Below are 13453 nucleotides of genomic sequence, written 5' to 3' on the forward strand. Positions count from 1 at the left end.
TTTAACTTAAGAATCCACTTGAGGTTGAAATATAGTTCATTTTTTTCTCTATAATTAGACCTAGAACTAAAAAATGTAAGTTTCAAAATAATACATAGTCTAATCCCATCTCTACACCTGATTTTAGCCCAAGTGCCGAGAAGTAATGTGTAATCCTATTTCTTATACAAAGCAAAAATACATATATTTGTACAGAGAGTGGTGCAAAAAGATACATAGCAAAGGGTTACCTTTATGAGAATGAATAGGATTAGGGATAGGTGAGGGGTGGTAAACTTTTAGCTTTTAAATCTATAACTTATAATTTTGTTTGCATTTTTGTCAATGGTTTATGTACTTTTATAGAAATAAAAATGAAATTAGATGTAGCAAGAATGAAAAATGGAAGATTTCTCCTCTGTTTCAAGAAAAAAAGGAAGAGCAATTTGACACCCTAAGTGGTAAGGAACATGACCAGTCTCTCTTTTTGTATTTCTCCATAGAGGAAGTATGAAAGGGAGATGCTTGAAGTGATGTCAAAATTCTCAGGGGAATAACCTTAGATACAAATTTTAGAAAAGGGCAAAATATACTTGGTTATGCTAGTACAGTATATCCATAGTAGTAGACAAATAACTGGTTTATTTTAGCACTATGGTTCAAAGGAAATGATTATCATTTATAAAAGCATTTAAATCAACACATTCACCTTTGGATCAGGTGTAGAATAAACTCATAAAGGTGAAGTATCAGTGAGAAAGACACAGAAGCCTATCACAGTGCTTGTCACGTTTTCTCAAGTTTTATCCAAACTCTCATCTTTGGATTTAGTGATATTTAATATTTTTATGTGACTATTTGATTAACAAGATTTACTATATTTTGATTATTACAATAGCCATATAAAATCCAGTTATAAATGGCCTGAAAAGATGAGAGAGCAACTGATGAGCACATCCCCTTTTGAAATGCAGAGAAGGCTTCTACCATCCTGTTAGAACCAGCAGATGGACACCAGCCACTGTCACTTGGGGACACTGTTTCTAAACTGAAGCACAGTGTTTGAGAAGCCTGTGAGCCTGAAGCCATCTTGTACTATCAACCACGCAATAAGAAGTCATTTTGTATTTCTAAAGAACTCCTGCGTGCACATAGTTCAGTAAGTGAATCCTATCTACATATCATTTACATCTCTAATCCATTCTATTTCTAATAGTTGAACTTAAAGACATTCTTTGAAGAGAAACTTCAAAGAAAAAGAATAAAACAAAACCTTGGTGGGTAGTTTGGTTTTCCCTGTAAATCACTACAAGAAGTTTTGGAGTCACTGTGTAACTTATACCTATATTTCAACTGGTTTGACACTTTTTAAAAAACAAACCAATAAATAAACAATGCTTTACTCAGAAAAAGCTTCCTTCAAGTTCTATTAACTTTTATCTCGGGGATATTTTCTTTTCCCTACTTTTCTTCTTTCTGCAGTTAGTACAGGATAGAAGTGGCAACAAGGGGACACTTTTCAAAGACACTATTCTTAATTTCACCCTCATTCTTTTTTTTTTTTAATACTAATGAAAATTGCTTTGGCATACACAAGGGGCAGGGAAAATCACGTAGGAGTTTTCCATCAGCTAAGTATGAAGTAGTCCACAAAATTGGAAGGAGGATAATATATGAAACTTCATCTTTTCATGAGGAATCAGAGTGCTGGGTTGAATTACGGGTTGACTTATACTTCCTTTTATTTCATGTAATATCTGGAAGTCATTTCTCATCATATAGAAAATCAGCTAGTATTAATGCTCCTACCCAGTGAGAAACAAATATTGGACTTAATGTTTAAAAAAAGATAACTTCCTATGCTCAAATGACCTGAATTTCAAGGGCACTAATACTTATACCCCACCTACTAAGATGAAATGAATCAGATGTATCTATAATTTGATCCTTGTAGGTGTATTTCGCTTGGTTTATTTCTTTTCAGGAGAGAAAACTGTGTGTGGAACTTTTCCCCGAGATGATCTGTGAGTTGGACTTCAGTGTTCAAATTGTGAAAAACAAACCTTGAAAGCTACAATAAGATTTTTGCTCCTCCTTTTAACTTTTAAACGAGTTCATGATGCATGAAATTGTCTACCTCAATTTTAATGTTCTATTACTAATCTTCTTTCCTTCATTATTTTGGATTTAAGTCCTGAATTTTCAGTTTGGAAATGTCATATTTTTCAAAGCTAGTGCTTTATCATAATGAAGCAGTGCTTTCACATCAAAATGAATGTACTGTCACTTGACAGAGAGGTTAAAAGTGAAATTTCCAATAAGTATCTTACACTAAATATAACACCTCTTTTGATAATGTTCTTTGAGTCTCACATTTTGAAATTGGGTTCCTCAAAAAAACTTAGGCCCAGGACTTTTCCCTTCCCTTATATTTTAAGGAGCTCAAACTATGGAAACTCAACTATATGCCTTAGGAAAGTACTCTATCATATACTATGCTTACAAGTCAAACATTCTATGGAATATTCTGCAATTTCCTTTTCATAAGCAGTAGAAGAAATTGTATCCTCCAACTTTCAGTTAACAAGAACACGCTAGACCAGCATTTCCTAGTAATCCTATCATCGGGGTAATTATTTGATTTAGTAATTGTATTACTATTATCTAAAGAGGGAAATATATCAAAATGACTTATGGGTAAAAGATCCCATTTTTACTTAATATTTATCAATTTTAATTAACTGTACTTAGTTTTTGTTTGAAGGCCTACATTTAAAATATTAACAATTTTATTTTTTGAAAATTAAAAATTAAATGTATATGTCTTGGTTATTCTACCATTTCTTGAACTGACTACAATGTCTATTTGCAGAAAGAAAACATTTTCAGGAGTGCTCTGATGTGGAGAAGGGAAAAGTTTTTTTAAACACAAACCTCCAAGGCATTTTCAAAAAATTCAGAGGTCAACCTGAGAAGCTCCCTCCTTCTCTCAAGCATGGAGACCAGGGCTGCCCATGCTTCACCCAGAGTTTTGGCCATGGCATCATAGACCTGGCTCTGATCCTTGTTCTCTTGAGCCGTCTTGTCTGCTTCCTGCAGGAGTTCCCATACTCGGTCTTCCAAAGCCTAAGTCCAGGCAAGAAAAGGCAGAGTGTCACTCAATGTAAGAACTTGGGATCATATTTTAAACATTTGGATTTTTGAAATTATATACACTCTAGCAAGGTCTAGAAGAGAATTTATAAACACAAATTGCTGTGCAGGCAGGTAGATCAAGCAGGCAGGAGGGAGCAACAGAGATTGTGGTGAACTGTGGAGCATGGCCAGGCTAAAGACATCCACATTTAAACATTGTTCAAACACTGTAGAGATTTATCAAAAATATACAACTACAGGGACTTCCCTGGTGGTCCAGTGGTTAAGACTCCATGCTTCCACTGCAGGGGGCATGGGTTCAATCCCTGGTTGGGGAACTAAGATCCCACATGCCATGGCACAGCCCCCCCCCCCACAAAAAATACAACTACATACCCAGGGGTACAGAATACTGTGTTGACCTCACATTTCAAAAAAGGAGAACTAACTGGAATACAGCTAGAAAGGAATAATCATGAAAAAACTATTGTGAGAAATGAACCCAGTAAAATTTATTATTTATTCTAAATAGTTGTTATTGTTAATATATTTGTGAAGCTTAGTGTAAATTTATGAGTAAGTTCTTGAAAGTGAATAGTCATAATGTAAAAATTAGAATATCTGTAACCAACACTACAAATTGTTTCAACAAAATATGGAAGATGAAGGGCAACATGTGCTTCCATAATTGTCTCATTTGGGGATAGGAGAAGGATCCTACAGATCCTGTTTTGTTCTTGATATTGGCACCAAAATCAAGGCACACTTTTAAAATATAATAGACTAACAACAACATGAATAAATTCTAAAATGTCAACAGAAAAGGAAACTAAACATGTGATAATGCAAAATACAACAAAGAAAACAAAAGAAATAAGAACACATTTGTTTGGGTACACAAAAAACCAAAACATAATGATAGGAAAATGATTAAATATCAGTTAACACCCAAAAAATGGATGTTAACTTTTCAATTAAAAGACGAACTTAACTTTTCAATTAAAAGACGAACATTATCAGATTAAGGGGAAAAAATTCAACTACTTTATGTTTACTGGAGCCATAAAACTAAATTGAAAAGACATAACATTTGAAATAAACTGAAAAGACATAACATAAGAAAAGACATAACTGAAAAGACATAACATTTGAAAATAAACTGAAAAGTCATAACATTTGAAAATAAGGAGATGAAATATATCAGGCAAAGACAAAAAAGTAAAGGAGGATTAGCAGTGTTAATCTCAGACAAATTAGAAATCAAAACAAAAATCACTGTGATTAAAAAATGGTACTCTAGAGCTCTACCCACAATCAGAGCCTCTTAGATAGCCTCAACCACCAGAGGGCAGACAGCAGAAGCAAGAAAAACTACAATCCTGCAGCCTGTGGAACAAAAACCACATTCACAGAAAGATAGACAAGATGAAAAGGCAGAGGGCTATATACCAGATGAAGGAAAAAGATAAAACCCCAGAAAAACAACTAAATGAAGTGGAGATAGGCAACCTTCCAGAAAAAGAATTCAGAATAATGATAGTGAAGATGATCCAGGACCTCGGAGTAAGAATGGAGGCAAAGATCGAGAAGATGCAAGAAAGATTTAACAAAGACCTAGAAGAATTAAAGAACAAACAGAGACGAACAATACAATAACTGAAATGAAAACTACACCAGAAGGAATCAATAGCAGAATAACTGAGGCAAAAGAACGGATAAGTGACCTGGAAGACAGAATGGTGGAATTCACTGCTGCAGAACAGACTAAAGAAAAAAGAATGAAAAGAAATGAACACAGCCTAAGAGACCTCTGGGACAACATTAAACACAACAACATTCGCATTATAGGGGTCCCAGAAGGATAAGAGAGAGAGAAAGGACCAGAGAAAATATTTGAAGAGATTATAGTCGAAAACATCCCTAACATGGGAAAGGAAATAGCCACCCAAGTCCAGGAAGCTCAGAGAGTCCCATATAGGATAAACCCAAGGAGAAACACGCCGAGACACACAGTAATCAAACTGACAAAAATTAAAGACAAAGAAAAATTACTGAAAGCAGCAAGGGAAAAATGACAAATAACATACAAAGGAACTCCCATAAGGTTAACAGCTGATTTCACAGCACAAACTCTGCAAGCCAGAAGGGAGTGGCATGATATACTTAAAGTGATGAAAGGGAAGAACCTACAACCAAGGTTACTCTACCCAGCAAGGATCTCATTCAGATTCGATGGAGAAATCAAAAGCTTTACAGACAAGCAAAAGCTAAGAGAATTCAGCACCACCAAACCAGCTCTACAACAAATGCTAAAGGAACTTCTCTAAGTGGGAAACACAAGAGAAGAAAAGGACCTACAAAAACAAACCCAAAACAATTAAGAAAATGGTCATAGGAACATACATATCGATAATTACCTTAAACGTGAATGGATTAAATTCTCCAACCAAAAGACACAGGTTTGCTGAATGGATACAAAAACAAGACCCATATATATGCTGTCTACAAGAGACCCACTTCAGACCTAGGGACACATACAGACTGAAAGTGAGGGGAGGGAAAAAGATATTCCATGCAAATGGAAATCAAAAGAAAGCTGGAGGAGCTATACTCATATCAGATAAAATAGACTTTAAAATAAAGAATTTTACAAGAGACAAGGAAGGACATTACATAATGATCAAGGGATCAATCCAAGAAGAAGATATAACAATTTTAAATATTTATGCACCCAACATAGGAGCACCACAATACATAAGGCAACTGCTAACAGCTATAAAAGAGGAAATCGACAGTAACACAATAATAGTGGGGGTCTTTAACACCTCACTTACACCAATGGACAGATCATCCAAAATGAAAATAAATAAGGAAACAGAAGCTTCAAATGACACAATAGACCAGATAGATTTAACTGATATTTATAGGACATTTCATCCAAAAACAGCAGATTACACTTTCTTCTCAAGTGCACACAGAACATTCTCCAGGATAGATCACATCCTGGGTCACAAATCAAGCCTCAGTAAATTAACGAAAATTGAAATCACATCAAGCATCTTTTCTGATCACAACGCTATGAGATTAGAAATGAATTATAGGGGAAAAAACGTGAAAAGCACAAACACATGGAGGCTAAACAATACGCTACTAAATAACCAAGAGATCACTGAAGAAATCAAAGAGGAAATCAAAAAATACCTAGAGACAAATGACAATGAAAACACGATGATCCAAAACCTATGGGATGCAGCAAAAGCAGTTCTAGGAGGGAAGTTTATACCTATACAAGCCTACCTCAAGAAACAAGAAAAATCTCAAGTAAACAATCTAACCTTACACCTAAAGGAACTAAAGAAAGAAGAACAAACACAACCCAAAGTTAGCAGAGGGAAAGAATCATAAAGATCAGAGCAGAAATAAATGAAATAGAAACAAAGAAAACAATAGCAAAGATCAATAAAACTAAAAGCCGATTCTTTGAGAAGATAAACAAAATTGATAAGCCATTAGCCAGACTCATGAAGAAAAAGACAGAGAGGACTCAAATCAATAAAATTAGAAATGAAAAAGGAGAAGTTACAACAGACACCGCAGAAATACAAAGCATCCTAAGAGACTACGACAAGCAACTCTATGCCAATAAAATGGACAACCTGGAAGAAATGGACAAATTCTTACAAAGGTATAACCTTCCAAGACTGAACCAGGAAGAAATAGAAAATATGAACAGACCAATCACAAGTAATGAAATTGAAACTGTGATGAAAAATCTTCCAACAAACCAAAGTCCAGGACCAGATGGCTTCACAGTTGAATTCTATCAAACATTTAGAGAAGAGCTAATACCCATCCTTCTCAAACTCTTCCAAAAAATCACAGAGGAAAGAACACTCCCAAACTCATTCTATGAGGCCACCATCACCCAAACCAGACAAAGATACTACAAAAAAAGAAAATTATAGACCAATATCACCGATGAAAATAGATGCAAAAATCTTCAACAAAATACTAGCAAACAGAATCCAACAACACATTAAAAGGATCATACACCATGTTCAAGTGGGATTTATCCCAGGGATGCAAGGATTCTTCAATATACGCAAATCAATCAATGTGATATACCATATTAACAAACTGAAGAATAAAAACCATATGATCATCTCAATAGATGCAGAAAAAGCTTCTGACAAAATTCAACTCCGATTTATGATAAAAACTCTCCAAGAAGTGGGCATAGAGGGAACCTACCTCAACATAATAAAGGCCATATACGACAAACCCACAGCAAACATCATTCTCAATGGTGAAAAACTGAAAACATTTCCTCTAAGATCAGGAACAAGGCAAGGATGTCCACTCTCACCACTATTATTCAACACAGTTTTGGAAGTCTTAGCCATGGCAATCAGAGAAGAAAAAAAAATTAAATGAATACAAATTGGAAAAGAAGAAGTAAAACTGTCAGTGTTTGCAGATGACATGATACTATACATAGAGAATCCTAAAGATGCTACCAGAAAACTACTAGAGCTAACCAATGAATTTGGTAAAGTTGCAGGATACAAAATTAATGCACAGAAATCTCTTGCATTCCTATACACAAATGATGAAAAATCTGAAAGAGAAATTAAGGAAACACTCCCATATACCATTGCAACAAAAAGAATAAAATACCTAGGAATAAACCTACCTAGGGAGACAAAAGACCTGTATGCAGAAAACTATAAGACACTGATGAAAGAAATTAAAGACGATACGAACAGATGGAGAGATATACCATGTTCTTGGATTGGAAGAATCAATATTGTGAAAATGACCATACAACCCAAAGCAATCTACAGATTCAATGTAATCCCTATCAAATTACCAGTGGCACTTTTTACAGAACTAGAACAAAAAATCTTAAAATTTGTATGGAGACACAAAAGACCCTGAATAGCCAAAGCAGTCTTTAGGGAAGAAATGGAGCTGGGGAATCAGACTCCCTGACTTCAGACTATACTACAAAGCTACAGTAATGGAGACAGTATGGTACTGGCACAAAAACAGAAACATAGATCAGTGGAACAAGATAAAAAGCCCAGAGATACACCCACGCACCTATGGTCAACTAATCTATGTCAAAGGAGGCAAGGATATACAGTGGAGAAAAGACAGTCTCCTCAATAAGTGGGGCTGGGAAAACTGGACAGCTACATGTGAAAGAATGAAATTAGAACACTCCCTAACACCATACACAAAAATAAACTCAAAATGGATTAGAGACCTAAATGTAAGACCAGACACTATAAAACTCTTAGAGGAAAACACAGGAAGAACATTCTTTGACATAAATCACAGCAAGATCTTTTTTGATCCACCTCCTAGAGTAATGGAAATAAAAACAAAAATAAACAAATGGGACCTAATGAAACTTCAAAGCTTTTGTACAGCAAGGAAACCATAAACAAGATGAAAAGACAACCCTTAGAATGGGAGAAAATATTTGCAAATAAATCAATGGACAAAGGATTAATCTCCAAAATATATAAACAGCTCATGCAGCTCAATATTAAGAAAACAAACAACCCAATCAGAAAATGGGCAGAAGACCTAAATAGACATTTCTCCAAAGAAGACATACAGATGGCCAAGAAGCACATGAAAAGCTGCTCAACATCACTAATTATTAGAGAAATGAAAATCAAAACTACAGGGAGGTATCACCTCACACCAGTTAGAATGGGCATCATCAGAAAATCTGCAAACAACAAATGCTGGAGAGGGTGTGGAGAAAAGGGAACTCCTTGCACTGTTGGTGGGAATGTCAATTGATACAGCCACTATGGAGAACAATAAGGAGGTTCCTTAAAAAACTAAAAATAGAGTTACCATATGATCCAGCAATCCCACTACTGGGCATATACCCAGAGAAAACCATAATTCAAAAAGACGCATGCACCCCAATGTTCATTGCAGCACTATTTACAATAGCCAGGTCATGGAAGCAACCTAAATGCCCATCGACAGACGAATGGATAAAGAAGATGGGGTACATATATACAATGGAATATTACTCAGCCATGATAAGGAACAAAATTGGGTCTTTTGTAGAGACGTGGACAGATCTAGAGACTGTCAAACAGAGTGAAGTAAGTCAGAAAGAGAAAAACAAATATCGTATATTAACACATAGATGTGGAACCTAGAAAAATAGTACAGATGAACCAGTTTGCAGGGCAGAAATTGAGACACAGATGTAGAGAACAAACGTATGGACACCAAGGGGGGAAAGCGGCAGGGGGATGGGGGTAGCGGTGTGATGAATTGGGCGATTGGGATTGACATGTATACACTGATGTGTATAAAATTGATGACTAATAAGAAACTGCTGTATAAAAAAATAAATTAAATTCAAAAATTAAATAAAAAAGAAAAAAAAAAAAGAAAAGCACTGGATAGAGAACATATTGAGGTCCTTGCAGGAATGAACAAAATGACTTCAAACCCCTAATAGAAAATGAAAAGCTATTTCTGATTGAAGTGGCTACATGACATGCCAGTGAGAATTTCAAAACATAAGATATTTAAATGTTAATCCACATAACAGTGATCTACCTCCAAGGAACAAGTATGTTAGAATACATTTTAGAAAGAATTGTTCTTTCAGAAAAATTCTCAATTGTTCATTTTGTCCGTAAATTTTACACTAGTTCCCTATGGTGCAATGATTATTTTTTTTAATGTATGAAAACAATTGTATGACACATACAGATGAGATGGACAGTATAAACATTTGCTAGTTAAAATTGAATGTAGAAATGTAGCAAACTTGACAAAGACATAGACAAAGGTCTATGTTTTGTAAAGTTCAAGTCAGCATTTTGGACTTCATGGTAAAACCAATTGTCTCATTAAATTGAATCCATTAGTTTCTGATACCCATGTTTAAGTAAGAATGCATTCTGGGATTTGTAGTTCCCATGGGCTGAGGACTGTATGAATGACTAGGAAGATATCAACATATTCCTTTTTATGTATCTGTGGGGCATGCCTCACTAAAACAAAGTAAACATATGTGAAAGCAAACATGTTCTGTCATTATCACAACCACATTGCCAATGCTGATATAAAATGTATTCTAAATCAAAGTTTATAGTGATCTCCTGCTATTTCTTCTAATGCTAATAACTGTCCTGACAAATTTGTTTCAAAACTCATCATACGGGCTTCCCTGGTGGCGCAGTGGTTGAGAATCTGCCTGCCAATGCAGGGGACACGGGTTCGAGCCCTGGTCTGGGAAGATCCCACATGCCACGGAGCAACTAGGCCCGTGAGCCACAACTACTGAGCCTGCACGTCTGGAGCCTGTGCTCCGCAACAAGAGAGGCCGTGATAGTGAGAGGCCCATGCATCGCGACGAAGAGTGGCCCCTGCTTGCCGCAACTAGAGAAAGCCCTCGCACAGAAACGAAGGTCCAACACAGCCAAAAATAAATAATAAATAAATAATAAATAAATAATAAATAAATTTTTTTTTAAAATTAAAAAAAAACAAAAAACTCATCATACAATCCATACTAATGACCAGTTTTTTAAGAATAATTGCCATTTGCTGATGGGTGAGTTGTGTTTATCTATAAATATAACAGTCTTTGAATTAATAAATATTACAGTTTACTTTCAATCTGATTCTAATTCTACTGCCAAGCATTTTGGTTATTAGATTACATTTCAGAGTCAGGATGAAGATACCATCTGAAATTTCTTTCCTACAGATGACATCTGAATATTGATTTTCTGAAGTTTTCTTGAAACCACAACTTGCCCTCTCTGTCAGGTAATTTAAAATACATCCTAAGTAAAGAAGAACATAAAATCTAGTTTTAAAAGCTACAGAATTTCTTTTGGTTTCTTTAGAGTTTTGAAATTACCAAACATACAAAAATTCAGAGAATATTTTAGGGTATTCTATTTAAGTCAAGAACAGAACAAAACAAGTTAACCCAAAACTGGGATGTATTTAGAGATTGCCTACATGTTGGATTTATCTATGGAAAAAATAATAACAAGAAAAAAGTAATACTGCAATGAACAAGCACAGCACACAGCATTCTAAAGAACTTTCATTACAAGAGGTAACAAATAATACAAGAGGAATGGGATGTTTGCTTCCTATCCCTACCCCTGCTTCAATACAGTGTGTGTTTCTTAATATAAGATACTTCTCTGGGATACTTTGTACTTTCCTATCTTCCAGATGAGCAACACCTCATTTCACTCTTCTCTGTAACCCCAGTGAAAATACACTTCCACCAGCCACAAGGAAGCCCCCCAGCTACTGGCCCAGATGTCAACTACGCAGTATTACCATTACTGCAGCCTTCCTCTCCGACAGCTCCAAGGCTGCCCTTGAGGGGTCTGTTCCTGAAATAATGCCCTGTGGCCTCCTTCTCTCTCTTTCTTCAATCAATTCCTTGGCCAGAATCCTCCCCAAATTTCCAACAAGGTCCAGCTTGTTCATTTGAGTTTCATGGCAGGTGATATTACTTGAGATATCACTTAATTATAACTTGTAACTTAATTGTAACTTGTTATTTGTGTTTTACATGCATGGGGCATGGGTGGAGAGAGAAAAAGAAAAGAAATTAAACAATGTGAATGCACCTTTGTTCAATGTTATCAGCTTCTAAATACTTTATAAGATGTTAATATACCGCAAAAAACCACCCTGAGAGGAAAACAGTGGGGATTTTCATATGAAATTGTTCAAATAGTATTCAATGTACACTCTCCAGGATATTGTAAGGGATCTCCACAACCATCTAAGAGATTAACTAGGTGACTTTTAAGGTCCCATCGAATTCCATGGTTTTGTGATACAATAATCCATTAATTCACTCAACTTTATTGAGTACCTACAACTTGCAAGGTACAAGGAGCAGCTGAAATCTAGAAACTTTGTGTGCAAAATGTTCAACTTTGTTTTCTACCACATTTCATACAAAGGGGTTAATATTAAAGTTGGTGTTGGTAAGAGGCTTCTGATATCCAAGTTCTTATTGAAATACAAAAATAAAACCATTGTTCATACTATTGAAGAAATGTATTTTTTCTCTCTTGATAGGACATAATTTGTTTTTGCTATTGAAGACTTTACTTTTTCTTCCTTTCTTAGACACACAAACACTAATGAGAAAATTAAGTTGCTATGGCAGGCTTGTTGGTTTTTTTTCTTTTTGCCAATAGAATAGCCCTTTTCTTCTCTGTCAATAGTACCCTTCTTTCATGTGAGAAACCCGTGATATGTGACTTTAGGAAGGGGCAACCCTGCTTCCTCACCCATTGACAAGGGAAGGCAACTACATAGGGCTAGCTCACAGGAGTTACCCACCCCAGTTATGAAGTGGTCGATAGATGCAAGGACGAAAATGTGATTGATTCATGGATGGAAGATGTTCCAAGCCTGGAAAGGCCTATTCCTCCAGAGTCCTTTCTGTGGGAGCTATCTAAAAAGACCTTTCACCAGAGTTACTAAGTTGGTAGAATGTGAGCCTGAAGTAGCTGATTGGCCATCCTACCAGCCATGTGTGAAAGCTCCTCCAAGAGATGGAGAGACAAAGCCTTGAACATTACTGTGTTCCTGATGCAGCCGTGCCCGATCCTCCTACCTACACAAATAAACACATTCAGAGATTTAGTTCACATTTCTCCCAGCTTCTCCAAACTGAACCTACTTAATGAATACATGAAACAAACTAAAATCACCTCTGTCTTTGAACTGAGGGTTAGCAAAAGAACTGTATATGATAAACATCATTATTTAACCACTTTAAAAAACATGTTACTCTGGAATATGGTTTTTGAACAGAGTGAAGTGTCAGTCCCTGAAGATCAGTTATTTTCCCCAGCACCCCCTTTCTGACTGCCCATTCAGCCCCTCCCCACATCCACAATGTCTAAATAAAACTGTTTTACTTTAGATAGTTGAGGATCAGAAATAAAAGACTTAAATTTTTAAGGTCTAACAAGAATCTTGGTTTTGACATCATAATGAAACGTCAACTAATAACTGTGCAGTAATACTATCCCTCCTTTTAGCAAGTAAAACGATAAAATATTTCATAACACTTATTTCAAAACACTTTTGAAATAAACATCATGGGATCACTGTCAAGTTCAGTGTTGAATGATTTCTCCTGTCTCCACTACTTAAAATATGTCTGGATTGACTACCATTTATTACCTTCACCTGTCATCACTTAGCTTATCTGTCACAATCACACAGTAATGATAACTGATTCAGAAGGAGTCCCAGGGAATACATTTTCTTAGCTTAGCCCATAACATCTCAGTGT

At 35.7% G+C, this 13453-nt stretch overlaps 1 protein-coding gene across 5 annotated transcripts in view; it reads right to left on the reverse strand.

Annotated features, from left to right (window-relative positions):
• CCDC141 (coiled-coil domain containing 141) overlaps positions 1 to 13453 on the reverse strand; it is a 217023-nt gene that overhangs the window by 153597 nt on the left and 49973 nt on the right. For all 5 annotated transcript variants that reach the window (XM_057551905.1, XM_057551906.1, XM_057551907.1 and 2 more), the window contains one exon: positions 2914 to 3105. In XM_057551905.1, coding sequence (XP_057407888.1) covers positions 2914 to 3105 — 192 coding nt within the window. The remainder of the gene's footprint in view (positions 1 to 2913; positions 3106 to 13453) is intronic.

The sequence above is a fragment of the Balaenoptera acutorostrata genome, chromosome 8 (genome assembly GCF_949987535.1).
Source record: "Balaenoptera acutorostrata chromosome 8, mBalAcu1.1, whole genome shotgun sequence".
In the NCBI taxonomy this organism is placed as follows: domain Eukaryota; kingdom Metazoa; phylum Chordata; class Mammalia; order Artiodactyla; family Balaenopteridae; genus Balaenoptera; species Balaenoptera acutorostrata.